Here is an 18076-nt window from a genome sequence, read left to right on the forward strand (position 1 = left end):
TTTCTTTGACAGGGTAACAAGCCTTGTGGAGAGAGGGAGAAGCAGTAGATGTGGTATATCTTGCCTTTAGTAAGGCTTTTGATACTGTCTCATGAACAAACTAAGAAAATACAACCTAGATGTGGCTACTATAAGGTGGGTGCATAACGTGTTGGAAAAACCATTTCCAGAGAGTAGCTATGAGTGGTTCACAGTCAGGCTGCAAGGACAGATCGAGTGGGGTCCCACAGGGATCAGTTCTGGGTCCGGTTCTGTTCAATATCTTCATCAATTACTTAATGACATAAAGAACACACTTATAAAGTTTGCACACGATACCAAGATGAAAGGGGTTGCAAGTGCTTTTGAGGGTAGGATTAAAATTCAAAAATGATCTGGACAAACTGGAGAAACTGTATAAAGTAAATGGGATGAAATTAATTAAGGACAAATGCAAAGTACTCCACATAGGAAGAAACAATCATTCAAAATGGGAAATGACTGCCTAGGAAGGAGTACTGCAGAAAAAGCTCTGGGGGGTAATAGTGGATCACAAGCTAAATATGAGTGAACAGTGTAACACTGTTGCAAAAAAAAAAAAAAGCAAACATCATTCTGTGATGTATTAGCCGGAGTGTTGTAAGCAAGACATGAGCAGTAATTCTTCTGCTCTATTATGCACTGATTAGGCCTCAACTGGAGTATTGTGTTCAGCTCTGCATGCCACACTTCAAAAACAAACTTCAAAAAGTCCAAAGGAGAGCAAAAAAAATGATTAAATGGCTAGAAACCATGACCTATGAGGGGAAGATTGAAAAAATTGGGTTTATTTAGTCTGGAGAAGAGAAGACTGAGAGGGGACACTATAACAATTTTCAAGTACATAAAAGGTTGTTACAAGGAGTAGGGAGAAAAATTGTTCTCCTTAACCTCTGAGGACAGAACAAGAAGCAATGGGTTTAAATTGCAGCAAGGGAGGTTTAGGTTGGACATTAGGAAAAACTTCCGAGCTGTCAGGCTGGTTAAGCACTGGAATAAATTACCTAAGGAGGTTGTGCAATCTCCATCATTGGAGACTGTTAAGAGCAGGTTAAATAAACACCATTCAGGGATGGCTTAGACAATACTTAGTCCTGCCATGAGAGCAGGGGACTGGACTAGAGGACCTCTTGAGGTCCCTTCCAGTCCTACGATTCTATGATTCATTGAAATGCAGTTGCACAAGTCATTCCTTGACTTCTGAGTGCATAGCTGTACAACTTTAGTGCTCCTTTACTGTTTTTTTCTTGATGGGGCATAGATAAACTTTGCAAAAAGAATGCTTATTGTAGTCTATAAAAGCGAAGCTGTGAAGGATCATTAAAAAGTGTTTACCTAAAATATAGGATTAAACCATTATAGGTCACTTATCCAAGATTTTCAATTTCCCATATAAACAGGCAATTTTGTAAAACATTGCAAATCAAAGTGTCTTGACATTCAAAATATGTTTTAAAATAAGTTATAGCTAAAGCAGGTTATTTATTGAATTATTTCTAAAAACAATTTACCACAAAATGTGACAAGAACAGATCATCATATTTTATGCCTCACTGATAAAAGTCTGAATCCTTATTGTCATGGAATCAGTAGACTTTTCTGTTAGCTTCATCTCCATGGTAACAACAGTGTAAAATAGCACTTGGAAATTATAGGTAAGGACTAAGGAGAACAACAACAGGATAAGAAGAATGACCCATAGCATGACATTTTCAGAAATATACACATACATAATAACCTTATATTTTTAGGATAACCATTAGAGTAGAAATTATTGTGATTTTTCTAGTTTAGAAGTACAACTGATAGTAATTCAAATAAAAGATTCTCTCATATGCTGATGTTACAATTTTATAACACTGGATATAGGATTAGTATAAAACAGAATAAATGCTACAGTAGTATTACATGTAAATAGTGGTTCAGAATATGTAGACTTTTAGGATTTCAATCCATTACCAATTCCATTTTATTTAATTCCAAATATTCTGCAACATAATTGGAGAAGCTTGTTTAACCATCTCATTTTTACCTACTGTAAGTGATAAAAATACTGTTTGAGTAAAAGTGATGTGATGTTTAAAATATAATCATACAGCAAACAAATGGAGCTTTCATTCACCAGCTGTTTCCCAGCCTGTAATAAATTCCACTTGCAAAACAGACCTTTTCTGCTGTAAACTACATTTTAATGGGCTGCATATCTTCATACAATTCTATACACTTAAATACGATAAGGACCAGAAGTGTTACATCACCCGATGCCATATTTAAAACCATCTTCCCCACCCCAGTTTTGTTTTTGTTTTTTTAAACTAAACTGGATTTACTAGGTTGAATGTAGGTTAAACTCAGGCCAAAGAGTGATTTATCATCACATGGACTAAATGTAATTACAAATCAGATGCAGTTTCCAGAAAGCTACTGTAACTAAAGTCACTGTTATAATAAACAAATTATGATTAATCTGGGATTGTATCCACTTCATGGAGATCAAGAAGGATAGAATTCAGAGTCTTCTATTCCAAAAAGGTTCTTCAGTACAGAATAACTGCCAGTAGTATTAGCAGGGATTATAATTTCTTTAAATCATCCATTAGGAGGCAAAATTGTACATAAACAGTAGTCTGTACATGAAGGAACAGAGTTTTTGGGTTTGGGTTGTTTTTTTCAAAAATTCCAGCACCCCTGTTTGCAAGAGCAATTTGAGCCCAGAATTAAATGGGTTGTGCAATTTGCAATTATAATTCAAATGTGGGCACAACTCAGTACTTGCATGTGTACCTATTTAATTGCAGAGATAGTTAAATCTATAAGTACTTGGACTTGTGCTCACAACTGACACATGAAAATATGGAAGCTGAACTCTTTAAAAGTTCGCAAAAAGAAAAGGAGTACTTGTGGCGCCTTAGAGACTTAAAATTTATTTGAGCATAAGCTTTCGTGAGCTACAGCTCACTTGTAGCTCTAGATACTAATTACAGTCAGAGCATTTGGGGTTATAAGGTCCATTCAAACTGCTGAACAAACATCTCAAATATGATTTTGACACACACCAACTAGCAATGGGTAGCTATAACCAACTAATACCAAAGGCATAACATAAAATACCTTATGGTTACTGGAGTAAAGAGAAGCATTGTGGTAACGTTGTCCAAAAATGCAGAAAGAATTGCAGCAATAAGACACAGAATGATAATCATGGCCCACACTCTGCCTCTAGACAGTTGGTAAGCCTAATAAAACCAAACAAATAGCAATGGAATAAAGGCATGGAACATATCACCTTCATTTTCAGAAATGACCAATGAACAACTTTATAAAAGATGGTGCAACAATGACTGGGGAACATTTGTTATACTAGGAGTCCGGTGGCACCTTAAAGACTAACAGATTTATTTGGGCATAAGCTTTCGTGGGTAAAAAATCCACTTCTTCAGATGCATGGAGTGAAATTTTTGTGGTTACAGACTAACATGGCTACCTCCTGATATTTGTTATACTAGTCACTTCTTTAGGGCCTGCCATCCAAGGATTTCAGTATGCTTTTCGAACATTAATTAATTTAGCTACAAACTACTCTAGGGAAGTAAGAAAATATTTCTGTTTTACAGATGAGGAAATAGGTTCAGAAAGAGTAAGTGATTTGCTAAGGGTAACACAGGGAATTTGTGGCAGAACCAGGAAGAGAATCCAGGTTTCCTTTTTTTCTTGCTTTAACTTCAAATCCTGCATTCCTCCTTTAGTATTCATATGGAAATTCACTCCCTTGAATACAATCTAAGTAAACAAGCTTTACACAGGAAACTATGTATGGGATGACTGAGTACTGAATTTATTCTGCCAACCCATGGGCTGTGCACCCATGCTCCCATTCTGTTCACACAGAATAACAGCTGAGTCTTTGGTTCAACCCCTACACAAAGGTTTGTGGCCATTAATTATATATAAATATAAACCCAATGGCCCGATCCCACCTCCTCTCTACAGTCCTCTAGACTGCACACAGATGAGTATGCATGTAGCCCACCCCGTTGCACACAGTCGATAGGAAGTCAATGGGACTTAGGGTGACCTGATAGCAAGTGTGAAAAATTGGGACAAGAGATGGGAGGTAACAGGTGCCTATATAAGACAAAGCCCCAAATATAGTGACTGTCCCTATAAAATCAGGATATCTGGTCACCCTAACGGGACTACTCACATACTTAAAATTATGCATGTGCTTAAGTGCCTTATTGAATCAGGGTCTGTGGCCTTAACTTATAAAAATATCATTTCTTGAAATGCTTCCTCAACACCTAGCTCCTTAAAAAATTATAAGTTGACCACTATACTTTGTAGTATGACAAATGTAAATTGTCCTTACGTAAATGTTTTTAAATATAGCAATTAGTCTAATAGTTTTGACTAAACAGCAGTTTTATTAGTTCAATAAATATGTAAGAGTGCTGCAGTAATATAAATACAGTACTGTAAAGAATTTAAATGCGAGATGTCAAAATAAACCTACCTTTACTGCACAGTAATCAAAAAATCCAGTTTCTGAAAATATGGCCACTAAAAGCATCTACAGAAAAAGAAAGAAATAAGGATGGAATTATTTACATAAAAAAGTGAATGGTTTGGTTTGTTGCTTTAACCAGGAGTCTTGCATCTCTGCCACAATTTTGGTCCTGTTTTTGGAGAGGACATCAGCTGTAAATCAGGGTGCCATGCATCAGAAGTCAGATTTCTATTACTGGCATTTATGGTAAAATTTGCATCTGTGCAGTAGGGCCGTGGTCCTATTCAGAATGCCAGGGGTGCATAGACCTTGTGCAGGCCTCCCTAGAGGTGTGAATTTCATTCCTAATTACTTGGTAGGCACCACATGTTACAAATATCTCTGCCCTTCTTGCTAATCAAAAGTGGTCATTAGTTTACAATTGTTTTCATCAGCAATGCTCTATAGAATTCAGAAGACATCAACTCCCTAAGATTATTTAAATTTTTCCATATTTCTGGGAGATTGCCTGGTCCCCCAGTCTTTTTTGATGCAGGAAGTCATTAAAATTCATAGATGGCAACAGATGTAGATGGCAGTGGATTTTGTCTATTTATGATACCATAGCATATTTCAGTCACAAAAGGACAACATAGATTAATAGGAGTAGAGGTGGGCAAATAATTGATATATTATTATAGTGATTATATTATATTGATATATTATTATATGCTTTTGTCCAATTGCTCATTCAGGCTCACAACAGAACACTGATTAGGACAAAGGAAATCACTTTCTCTAGTCAAGTATGTTTGAGGAAGGTTTAGTGTAAATAAAATAAACAAGTGGAATGAGAGTGATAGCGCTTTCCAAAGTTTGTCTCTTTCACCAACGGAAGTTGGTCCAATTAAAGGTATTACCCATCTTGTCTTAGTGATAACACTTGGCACGTATGCAGGCTTTTTCACTTATAGATCTCAAAAATTCTTTCAATGGGAGGTGTGTTATCACTAGAGATGGGCAAAAAAAAAATGGATTAGTAGTTTATTTGCCCCAAAATGCAGTTTTGGTTGATCCAAAAATATTTGTGACTTTCTCACAAATACACAAATGTTTTTCAGGGGCAGATGTGGTGGCTCCTGCTGCTCTCCTTATAACTTTTAGCACAATGGTTATGGCTCTGAGAGACCAAGGTTCAAATCCTCCCAAGCTATAGGGTCATTCTCACTCTCTTTCCTTGGCCCAATGACTATTCATTGTCATTAATAATACACAGAATAGTCACTAGGCCAAGGAAAGTGAGTGAGAATAATTCTATAGACTGGTGGTTAGAACATTTACCTATAGTGAGGGAGACCCAAGTTTAAGTTATATGTATATTTAATTATTTATACAAAGTAGAACAGCTGAAATAAGAGACTGAGAGAGCCCCACATCTAAATATCCCATAGCCCAGTGGCTAGGGTGTTCTCCTGCAATGTGGAACACCCAATTTCAATACCCGATTCACATCAGGCAGAGAGGGGAATTAAACCTGTGTCTCCAATATCCAAGGTGAGTGCCCTAAACTCTGGGCTAAAGGATATTAGGAGAACTCCTCCTCCAGCTCTTGTCCTTTAAAATGCTCATTTTGGGGACAAATTCACCAATATTTTTGTGCAATTTTCCTATTCATTTTGGATCAAATCATTTTTTTTCAACTTTTCAGAGCTGCCAGCAAACCAAAAAATGCCGTGAAGAAGAGCTCTGACCTTCTGACCTGAAGAAGAGTTCTGTGCAAGCTCAAAAATTTGTCTCTCACACCAACAGAAGTTGGTCCAATAAAAGAAATGTTATTCCACCTTGACTCAGCAAATCAAAAAGTCAGTTATTTATACAGTTTTAGTTATCACTCCATTTTATGAGGGGAAGAAACAGAGACCAACATTTTCCAAAGTGCCTCATTTTCTCCAAGTTTTTGAGTGCCTCCAGTTTTTAAACACTCAAAAGAAGCCAAATTTTCAGCATAGCAACTGTCAGTTAAAAGGATGTTAACAAATAAAAAGAAATGGCTAGACATTGACTACAATTATTCTAGCACTTTTAGAGCAAAAGTTACATTTTAATTACCATTCCAAACAACAGCGCCAGAGTTTCATAATCAATCCACTCCACCACTTTGACCATGCTTGGTCTCTGCAAATCAAACAATAAAATTATCAGTTAATCCTATGGATCACCTAACTTTAGTTATTAGCTATGAAACTGCAAATTCCACTTAATTGGCGATTTAAATAAGCTGTGATAGAAATTAATTAGTGTTTCTGCAATGTACCCAAAGGCGGTTCTTTTCTATTATCTCTGGAAAATCTGACAGTCTGAATGACTCATTATCTAGCACCTACATTTGGTTTTTAGATTGTTTGTTTCTCTTGTACAGAAATAAATGAAAACTGGTTTATAGACTTCACTTCACTTTACTTTCTGCTAACAGAATAGGACAATTCAGCTTCACCTATGGACAAATTGGGAGGGAATTCAGAAAAGAGTAGTCACAAGGATATATGCAAAGATTGAAAGAACTAGTAAGTCATATATGGTAGTTTTGCTAATTGTCAATTAAGGAGCCTGGGGGAAGATAAAAATATTTGAAAGGAGTAAACACCACCGAGGGAGTGTTATCATCTATGGTGGCCCCAAGGCAGTATAATCAGTAGATGTGTTTGTTTAGGCTCCATGGGAAACCTAATATAGCTGAACATGACAAAAATGTGAGGGATAAAGATATCAGTTTTCGGACAGAGCCAAGAAGCTCTGGTATACTTTACAACATTAATTTTTTTCCCAGGTGAGGGTATTGTGATCTCTTCTTGCTATTTTGAAAAAAAAACAGCTTTATGATTTTAAGAGATTTATTACAAACTAATAAAAGCAAACTTGAAATTAAGTAAACTTCTAACTAAAACTATTACATCTTTTACTAAACTATTTAAGGATTGAACAGCTCAATTGTCAAATTAAAATTACAATTGGAATTGAACTAATAAATCAAGAAATTGAGAATAATGGAATGGAATCAAGAACTGACCAGATCATAGAATGAAAACAGTTAAGACTTAAATCATGGAGTTAATATAACACGGGATCTATTCTTGTACAAACTTAAGGTGTCAGTCTGCTTTTAAGCTCCTGAACCAGTTACCAGAATTAAGTTGCCACTTATTGAATGACTTCCACCTTGTCTTTCTACCATCAACTCTTTCCTCACCTAATCTCCCTCTCTCTGATACAAAGTGATCAACAACCCATAATTTCCATTTTGGGGGCAGAAACTCTTTTATAACCCAATGGGACATGAAGCAATTAAGTTAGGATTTACTTCAGATTTAGAATAAGCATGCCCTTTTTCTTTGACGTACACATACATGCTCTCTTGTTCATACTTTTGAAATGTTTGGAGAAAAATCAGTACAGGTACCAAGCATCCTTGCCAGGCAGATTAAAAAGGGGAACAAAATTGAAAAAGGTTACTTAGGCCATGTCTACACTACAGACCTTAGAGTGGCACAGCAGTACCGCTGCAGCTGCACCACTGTAAAGTCTTCCGTGTAGCCGTTCTATGCCAATGAGCAGTGGTAGCTATGTCGGTGGAAAAGCATCTCCAGGAAGGAGGATGGCCTATATGGTCTCTTACATCACTCATGCTTCCAGTCAGGCCTTCATTCTCTCAGTACTTTTGAAGATTATTACTGGTAAAAAATGAGGAACTATGGGATTTGCATAGACTGATGGAGTAAAAGATTATCCCTTAGCAAAACTGCTAGCTTCAGCACTATTAATATAGACCTTACATAAACTAGAAAAATTAAGAGTTTGAAGAACCTAAGAAAACTGAAGGTTAGACTAGACCTCACCTAGGCCCATTTACATCACACAGTATTAGAGTAAATCTGAATTAAGATGAAAATGGTTGCATTTAAGTTCCTGCAAAATCATAATACCGTACCACTAAGTTGGCCTTGCTCTCTTTTTTTCCCATCTGGAGCCAAGACTGCATCTCTCTTTCATGGCCCCAAGAACAGGAATTCACAGAGTACACAAATACTGTTCTTGCAGCATTTTAAGTCCCATAAAGGCTGCTGCACCAGGGGACCATTTTCACAGGGATAAATATGTGGGGTTTTATGATACAATACACAGAAAAACTGAATACTTGAAATGTTGCAACTTACCTCACCAACCACAGCTAATGCAGCTAAAGCTGCCAAGGAGCCCAACATTGCCGCTAGGGTTCTGTGAACAATCTTTAACAAAAGACAAGACATTATTGAAGACTATTTTAAATCTGTTTAGGCCTCCTCTACATCTAAAAAATACGTCAACCTAGCTATGTCACACTGGAATGGGTTACCTAGGGAGGTGGTGGAATCTCCATCCTTAGAGGTTTTTAAGGCTCAGCTTGACAAAGCCCTGGCTGGGATGATTTAGTTGGGGTTGGTCCTGCTTTGACCAGGGGTTGGACTAGATGACCTTCTGAGTTCTCATCCAACCCTAATCTTCTATGCTTCTATGATTCATGGGTGTGAAAAATGCACAGCCTTGATAGACAGGGTTAAGCCAATATAAATTCTGGTATAGACATTGCTAGGTCAACAGAAGAATTATTTCATCAATCCAAGCCTCTTGACAGGATAGATTTATTATAGCAACAGAAAACCCCTTCTGTCATTGTTGCAAGGGTCTACACTACAGCAGAACAGCTGCGGCACCACAGCTGTGCCATTGTCACACTTGTAGTGTAGACATAGCCTTATTCTGAAAGCAAATAAAACACCCTTGACTTCTTTCTGCTTTTGCAACTTACTACCCCATCCCCATCTCATTCTCTACTACAACTGACAGGAGGAGGACAATTCCATTTCACTGTGATGTTTAACATTGGTTTTGCAGTGGAACAAAAACATAGCTGAATGTGGATGAGTGGTATTGTCCTGGGATGTGAGAGACCCAGGTTAAAGTCCCTGTTCTGCCTGATTCGGAGCAGAGTTTTTCACTCCAAATCAGGAACTCAAACCTAGGTTTCCTACCTCTCAGGCCAGGATCCTAACCACCCAGCTATAAACAGACACAAACATTCACTGTCATCCAAAAACTTTCCCAACAGAAGTTTCATAGAAACATCTGCATCTCTACAAACTACCCCAGCTTCAGCAAAACAGCATATTTTGGTGAAAACATTCCAACCAACTCTATTCTCCACTCCTTAGCTCCTTGAATGAGTCATATATAACAACTGGCCTATCTTCCCCTCTAATTGCCCACTGGATCTCCTCCAAAACATTTTGCTATCTTCACTCTTTTGAATCTGCTTTCAGCAGTGTGTACATAGATCTCTGCCTGGCACAGCCTCAGGGGCTCTTCTCCATCTTCATTATCTTTGAATTTTCTGTTAATCCCTGTTCCAGGACCCTCTCTCTCTTTTCTTCTCTTGCTTCTGAAGCTCTGCACCCTGCTGATTTTCTTTTTACCTCTCAGGTCACTCTTTCAGCATCTTCTCTGGTAGTTACTTCTCCTTCCCTCTCTAGCAATGTCCTACTAGGCTCTGTCCTAAATCCTCTCTTCACTATTCTTCCCTCTACTCCTTACACCATCTGCTCAGACAGTTTCAGTTATCAATTCCCCCTTTCAGTTCCTATGGCAAAGGGCAGTCATGCATCAGTTATCTCCTGTAATAGTTACTGCAACCTCCTTTTTTCTGGTCTTCCCGTTTCATTGCTCCCAGGATAGCAGAACCGGGGGAGAAAGGTGGTGGGCATAGCGTTCCCACAATAGAAGTATTGTGGGGGCAGATCTATGTTTCCATCCCTGCAGGTTATTCTTCAGCAAGTTCAAGCTCAAGCCATGCAGGGCTCCATTGCTGCTGGGCAGAGATGAGAGCAGGACCCAGAGGGGCTGGAGTAGCTGCTATAGCACCCAGGAGCAAGCCAAGGAACAGAGTGACCAGGCCCAGCCTCACTAGCTCCCCTTGCTCCACATGTAGGTAACCTACCCCTACTGTCCTCCTATCCCTGATACCCAACTGACCCGCAACTGCCCACTACCCAACTGCCCTGAGGGGCTGAATCAGAGTGGGTGTGCCACATGGGGCCACATGGGGATGGGGAAGCTGAGGGGGAGAGCAGGACCACATGGGGCTGGGGGTGTGGACCACATGAGGACAGATGCACCTGACTGAACAGGAGAGGCTGGGGTCATTCAGGAGCTACATGGGGCAGGTTCCCCAACTCTCTAACAATCCCTTCCTCTCCCACCCCCCTCCAAAAAAACCTGTTCCATACTTCTCCCACCCCTAACCAACAATCCTCCAAGTTTACACCCAGGCTCCTTCCTAGCAATTACTTCCCTCTTCCTCAGCTCCTCCATTACTCCTGGTAACCCCCAAGCCTTTGCACTGTTTCTGAGGGCTACGGGAAATATGGTTATGCAATGTAATTTAAATGAATTATTACTCAAAGTTCTGTATTAATATGCCTAATAAGAAATCTATTTGTCAAAAAACATTTCCTGAATCTTGTTTGCTATCTGTACTGTTACAGACTTACTGTTCACAGCTATTTTGAAATAAATTACCAAAGTAATTGAAACTGGTGTGATTATATTGTGTTATTTTGATAAATAAAATACGCAGACTTTTGCAGAATTTTAAAATAGTGTGCAGAATTTTTAAATTTTTGGCACAGATTTCCCCTAGGAGTAATTTAGGTTTCATTGTCCACCTTTGCCTCCCTATTCAAATTGTGCTTCCACTGCCTCTGCATTGCCCTCTAGTCTATCTGAAACAAGCAGCCAAAAGCATTTTCCTTGCCCACTGCTTAGACCATGTCACTCCCCTTCACTGGCCTTCTGTAACAGTAGTCTTGAACACCCATCGTATAGACTTTCAGATAACTATCAAACACACATGCCCCACCATGTCTTAGACTTTGAGAATATTATCCCATTTTGACCTGATTGACTAGACCTGATTGACTATTTTGGAATTCAGGACCCTGAGGATGTTTTGGTAGGGAAGTAGAAATTGCTGATGGGGTTTTGTGTTTTCTTTGATTCAGCCTTGTTTATTTATAAGACATATAAAATCCTGCTTCTCCAAGTGCAGGAAGAACAAACAATAGTGGATAACTTCTTTGCTTACAGTCCCAAACCTCTTTAGCCAGCATCTAACCCAGAAGCCCTCTCTCTTTAGCTTCTTCCAGGGTCGTACACTGTGCTTGTCCAGGCTGTCCCTCTCTCTCACTCAGTCTGCCTTCCTCCTCCTCTCTTTCTCACACACATGTATGCACACACAGTTCTATTATTCAGAGCCTCAACTACTGCATTTTAAAATCCTTGGGTTACATGATTTAGCCTTTACTCAGTGTTTCTATGTGACTGGCTTTGGGTGCTGCTGCCTTGTTTCAGCTACCTAAGTACAATAGCTTCTTTATATTTATTCTGAATGGAAGGCAGAAGCCATAACCACACCAGACCCATAACAATGTTTAGTCCAATCCATAACAAATACAATATTTTGAAATACATTTCACTTTCAAAGCATCTTTCATCCAAGGTTTTCAAAGCACTTTTACAGACTTTAGGCCTGTTAACAGTGTTATTGTATCCAATTTACACATAAACAGGCACAGATCTGCTAAGTGCCATGTCCAAAATCTCAAAATAGATCAGTGGCAGAGTTGAAAAATAGGACCCCAGTGTCTTCTTTGGAGCACTAGACAACAACTCCACAAATGCTCTTGTAATAATGCAATAAGATTACATTAGGAAAACACTCATTGAAAGAAATAATCACCATGTGTCTAATGATTTTATTGCACCGATTAAATATTTAAAGAGGAAATATTAAGATAAAATATGTCCTAATAAAAGGTGTGGGTTTTTTTACTCCAAAAGCTGGTTGACAATTATTTAATCTACAATGTCTAGAATGCTGGGAATAATTAAGAAAGAGATAGACAACAGGACAGAAAATATCATGTTGCCTCTATATAAATCCATCCACATCTTGAATACTTGTGTGCAGATGTGGTCACCCCATCTCAAACAACATATATTGGAACTGTAAAAGGTTCAGAAAAGGGCAACAAAAATGAATAGGGGTATGGAACGGCTTCTGTAAGAGGAGAAATTAATAAGACTGGGACTTTTCAGCTTGGAAAAGAGACGGTTAAGGGGAGATATGATTGAGGTCTATAATCATAGACTGGTGTAGAGAAAGTAGATAAGGAAGTGTTGTTTGCTACTTCTCATAACATAAGAACTAGGGGTCACCAAACGAAATTAATAGGTAGCAGATTTAAAACAAATAAAAGTATTTCTTCACACAATGCATAGTCAACCTCTGGAACTCCTTGCCAGAGGATGTTGTGAAGACCATGACCATAACAGGATTCAAAAAAGAACTAGATAAGTTCAGGGAGGATAGGTCCATCCATGACTATTAGCCAGGATGGGCAGGAATGGTGTCCCTAGCCTCTGTTTGCCAGAAGCTGGGAATGAGTGACAGGAGATGGATCACTTGATGATTATCAGTTCTCTTCATACCCTCTGGGGCACCTGGCACTGGTCACTATTGGAAGACAGAATACTGGACTAGATGGACCTTTGGTCTGACCCAGTAGGGCCATTCTGATGTTCTTATGAAAATTTGTTTCACAGATTGAATAATTTTTGATCAAAGAGAAATTTATTTTCAACGAAAAGCGTATGACAAAGGTTTAATGTACTTGACTGCATTTACCACTATCATAGTGACAAATGGGTTAGCTAGGTTTAAATATTAGATGGAAGTCAAAATTATTTCTATGGGAAAATAATACTGAGAAAAAAATCTCATTTCCTGCTAATTTCATTAGAAAGGTTCTGCTGATAAGAGAGTAATAGAGTGCCAACATCTCAGGGCCCTTCTGTTTGTTTATAGTAGAAGAGAAAGAAGAAAAGGTAATGTTTAGTTTCTAATTTTTACTTTGATTTAAAACTTTATGTTTTAACACCGCCAGCGCTGCACACAACTAACCATATATTCATTGAATAGAAAAATTCATATACAATTGATTACATTTAAGAATGAAAATAAAAATATCTTTCACTGATTCACATTGGATTTTCTACAGGCGCACGCCTAGACTCTGACCCTTCAGGATGATGTTGTGGAAGCATTACACATGTTTAGGGCCTTTCTGACTCTGTGAGGTTGGAGGGTGTTTGGCAGTTGGATGAAGCGATTTGATCTTACAGTTCAGGCTCAACTGAAGGTTCCAAAGCAGCGTTGTCAGTCAAGAGAGAAGTTAGGCTCATTAATGGAGTTCAGGGACAAATCACTCCAGTCTTCAGCTGTCCACTAACCAGTGCCCTATTCCTCATCAAGGCATCGCCCCCATGGTTCAACAGCCCAGACTGGACATTTAATATGGATAAACCCTTTAGAGTAAATAGTTTCAATGCAACGAAGAAGCCATGCTGCACACTCCCTCCCAACAAGCAGGAACTTCTAGGAATCCCTTTTGTTTTCTCCCTTAGTTTCCACTTCCTTGACTCCCCTTGTATCATATTTAAATGTGGGGCTCTCGGATCCACAACATGAGCCGGGTCTCATGTTTATTCCAGGCTCTCTCTACTCAGAGGTCACCTTCAGCTCCTTCCATCCAATCCATACACTTAAGATATTTCTACCAGCCTCTCCACTACTAAAAAATACTGCCTTCATGCTTCTCAACCTCAGATCAGTCCACCCTGCCAGAAAGCTAAGTAGGTCTACATAGGTCTACAACTGCACTGTAAGTCAACCAGTATTTTTGCAGTCTTTTAACTAAGTACCTGTCATTTTCCCCAATGGTTCAACTTAACCTAAATTAGCAAATTCACAAATGGAACTTGTAAGCTCCTTGAACCAACCAATTTTTACAGAACTATCTGTGCACTTAAAGAGCTGCCCAAGTATTCACACACCATCTAGCCTGAAGAATGCATCAATAACCTTCAGAATATTTTCTACTGTGTAGTTTTCAAATCTACATCTCTGTGAAATCAAAGTATTATTTTTCAAACTAGACAAAGGCAATAGACGCTTCTAAGAGCTACATCCCTGGCAAGTTTCAAAAGTTAGCTATTTTGGCTGCTGCCCTGTTCAAAAGGAAGTGCGGTTAAATTTTTAAGCAATGGAGAAAGTGTGTTTTCCTTTCTCCCATAGCTCTAAGTTATGAGGGAATACTGGTAACATTTGCAAGAAAAAAAATCCCTTAAAACCTAGCACTGATCATTTCATCCCAAAAAGTGAAAGGTTCAGATAATTATGAGTATGTGAAAATAGGGGGCTTATGAGGAGAGGCTGAGAGAACTGGGATTATTTAGTCTGCAGAAGAGAAGAATGAGTGGGGATTTGATAGCTGCTTTCAACTACCTGAAAGGGGGTTCCAAAGAGGATGGATCTAGACTGTTCTCAGTGGTACCAGATGACAGAACCAAAGTAATGGTCTCAAGTTGCAGTGGGGGAGGTTTAGGCTGGATATTAGGAAAAACTTTTTCACTAGGAGGGTGGTGAAGCATTGGAATAGGTTACCTAGGGAGGTGGTGAAATCTCCTTCCTTAGAGGTTTTTAAGGTCAGGTTGACAAAGCCCTGGCTGGGATGATTTAGTTGGGGTTGGCCCTGCTTTGAGCAGGGGGTTGGACTAGATGACCTCCTGAGGTCCTTTCCAACCCTGATATTCTATGATATTCTATGATTCTATCTTCCAGGACCCCAGCCAGGTGAGGATTCAGACCTAGCAGCACCAAAGTGGGCAGTGACATGGCCAGCCTGCACACCCCACAGCTGATACTGTCAGGGCTCCAACACCAATGGCTTCTGGGCTATCTGGCCAGGCAGTGAGAGGCAAGTCATCAGGGAATTCTGCTTGGCAGCACTGGAACACCCCAGGCAGCCAGAAGAGCACAGAAAATATGGGACCAGGATGGGGTTGGAAGAAGTAATACTTCCATTGATCCCAACACTTGGTTATCTGCAAATTTTGGATGTCCTCCAGACCATCCTGATTAATGGGATATAGTGTACAGGCAGGTTTCAGAGTAGCAGCCGTGTTAGTCTGTATTTGCAAAAAAAAAAAAAAAAAAGGAGTACTTGTGGCACCTTAGAGACTAACAAATTTATTAGAGCATAAGCTTTCGTGAGCTACAGCTCACTTCATCAGGTGCATTTGGTGAGGAAAAAAAAATTTCCTATTACTGTATGTATTTTACCATAATAAAACAATTGCCACAACTCATCCATTCTACAACTCCTTCTGAACACATTATGGTACCTGATATTAATTAAAAATACTGTAAAATCTCCAAAACCAATGATGGCAGAATAATTTCAGAAATTTGAAACTACTTCAGATCAAAATTCCACTAACTATTCAAAGGCACTTTACAATCAATGGCAGATGCAGCCTCCCAATCCAGTCCTCGTTACTCACAGCAGTAACAGACACCCACCCACAACATGGTGGGGGAGATGACCCTGCCAGGAGCCCAACACCCCATTTCTTCAGCCTAGAGACTGGGACATTTGAGGGAATTGCTCCACCCAGCCCTGCCCAAGGCACTTCCTCTGGCAGATTTTGCCCTTCAGGCCTCCAAAACAGTGCAGGACTCTGACATCATTGTGCAACAACGTGCCACCATGACATGTGGCCCAGGCTATGGAGCTACGCGCACCTCCATAACACAAAAGGAAAGACTGCAGCTCTCCATCCCCATCCCATGTCACACCAGAAGGTTGTTTTGGCACCTTTCGTTTTGTGATTTCTGTCAGTGCAATTGACCACAGTCAAACCCCGCTAAAGCCAGCCCTGTGTACAATTCATGCACACAGTTTATCAAGTGTTTTTGGAAAACTGTAAAGCTGCTTTTATGAAAATGAACAATTCTTCCAAAATTCAGAAGGCAAGTAAGTGCCTTATCTTTTAAGGAGGTAAAGAGAGATCATTTAGAAGCCAGACTACATTATTCTAAAACAGTGGTTCCCAACCTTGTTCCACTGCTTGTGCAGGGAAAGCCCCTGGCGGGCCGGGCAGGTTTGTTTACCTGCCACATCTGCAGGTTCGGCTGATCGCAGCTCCCAGTGGTCGCGGTTCACTGCTCCAGGCCACTGGGAGCTACTGGAAGTGGCGCGGGCCAAGGGATCGTACTAGCCGCTGCTTCCCACAGCCCCCATTGGCTTGGAGCAGTAAACCGCGGCCACTAGGAGCCACAATCGGCCAAACCTGCGGATGTGGCAGGTAAAGAAACCGGCCCGGCCCGCCAAGGGCTTTCCCTGCACAAGCGGCGGAACAAGTTTGGGAACCACTGCTCTAAAGTATTATTTTCCCAGTTGAAATCTAGGTCATCGTGGCTTCTAAAATTTGCCTTTGAAGATATTTGATAAATGATAAACCATATCCAACATTTCCTTTCTCTTTATAATGGTGATAAATGGCAGCTGAAAGATGATTGCCAATGACTTTATGTAGAGCTTCAAATGCAGCCCAATTCGTCTCCTCTCCACTTTTTATCCAGTGATGTATGTGCGCCTGTTGCAGTAAAATATTTCTCTCAGTTTGCATCTAATAAAAATGTCAATACTTCAACATTTGGATAGGAAACAGCTCTAGCAAACATCTATTTTGCTAAGGACTTTATACTGTCACCCACCACTGTGGTATTAGAGCACCTTCCATGTAAAATTAATACCACAATCCCTAGTGGATCTCATGGAGTGTTTCGGATAAAAGCTCTGCAAGGAGTAGGGGGTTTGCTTTTGAGTTTTAAAATGTTTGTTTACGTTTTTTGTTCTCAGTAGGGGCTTAAAGGGTAGAATGGGGTGTCAGTGTTGTAAATGAAAAGCCCAAAGGCTTTTTCAAAGAGGAAGAAAAAGATGGTGAATTTGCCTGATCTCTTCTGAAGGTTTGTTCCATAGCCAGATCCCCATGACCAAGAATGTGTCATCCCCTGCTCTCATAGGCTTCATCCTGGGTTTGTGATCTGCATGGCCACAGAAGACCATAGCTGTCATGGGGGTGCACAGACAGAAATTCAGCGTATAATGCAACAGGGGCTTGATCCATTAATTAATCTGAAGAGTAGGACTAAAGCTTTAATCTAGCAGCAGAACCTGATATTTGTAGAAACACAAGCAACCTGGCTTAATTATTTTCCCCTGAACACTGTCAAGTACTATAGATGAAAATTTGGGTTTGGTTTAGAAAAGGTACAAAAATGTATGATATTATGAATAGAAATGTTGAGCTAAATTCTGCCCTGCAAGGGATTTACTTCAAAGATGCATTTGGCTTCCTGGCTTCCGTGGAGTGGAATGGAAATTTGCTTGACTTCAATGTGTTGCATGGGGTGTTAATCAATGCAGAATGTGAGCCAATGGGACAGAAATACAGGGGGTAGATCGAGGGTGGGCAAATGTTTTGGCCCAAGGGCCACATCTAGGAATAAAAATTGTATGGCGGGCCATGAATACTCACAAAATTGGGTGAGTATGGGGGGTGTGGGGGGGTGAGGAC

The 18076-nt window shown here is 39.7% G+C and overlaps 1 protein-coding gene across 1 annotated transcript in view; it reads right to left on the reverse strand.

Moving 5' to 3' along the window:
• Window positions 1-18076, reverse strand: part of OCA2 (OCA2 melanosomal transmembrane protein) — a 275411-nt gene that overhangs the window by 165031 nt on the left and 92304 nt on the right. The window contains exons 9-12 of the mRNA XM_043492950.1: window positions 8716-8787; window positions 6614-6679; window positions 4532-4588; window positions 3130-3254 (exon numbers count right to left, since the gene is read on the reverse strand). Of these exons, the coding sequence (XP_043348885.1) occupies window positions 3130-3254; window positions 4532-4588; window positions 6614-6679; window positions 8716-8787 (320 nt within the window). The remainder of the gene's footprint in view (window positions 1-3129; window positions 3255-4531; window positions 4589-6613; window positions 6680-8715; window positions 8788-18076) is intronic.

Source organism: Dermochelys coriacea, chromosome 1, assembly GCF_009764565.3.
Source record: "Dermochelys coriacea isolate rDerCor1 chromosome 1, rDerCor1.pri.v4, whole genome shotgun sequence".
NCBI classification, from domain to species: Eukaryota; Metazoa; Chordata; order Testudines; family Dermochelyidae; genus Dermochelys; species Dermochelys coriacea.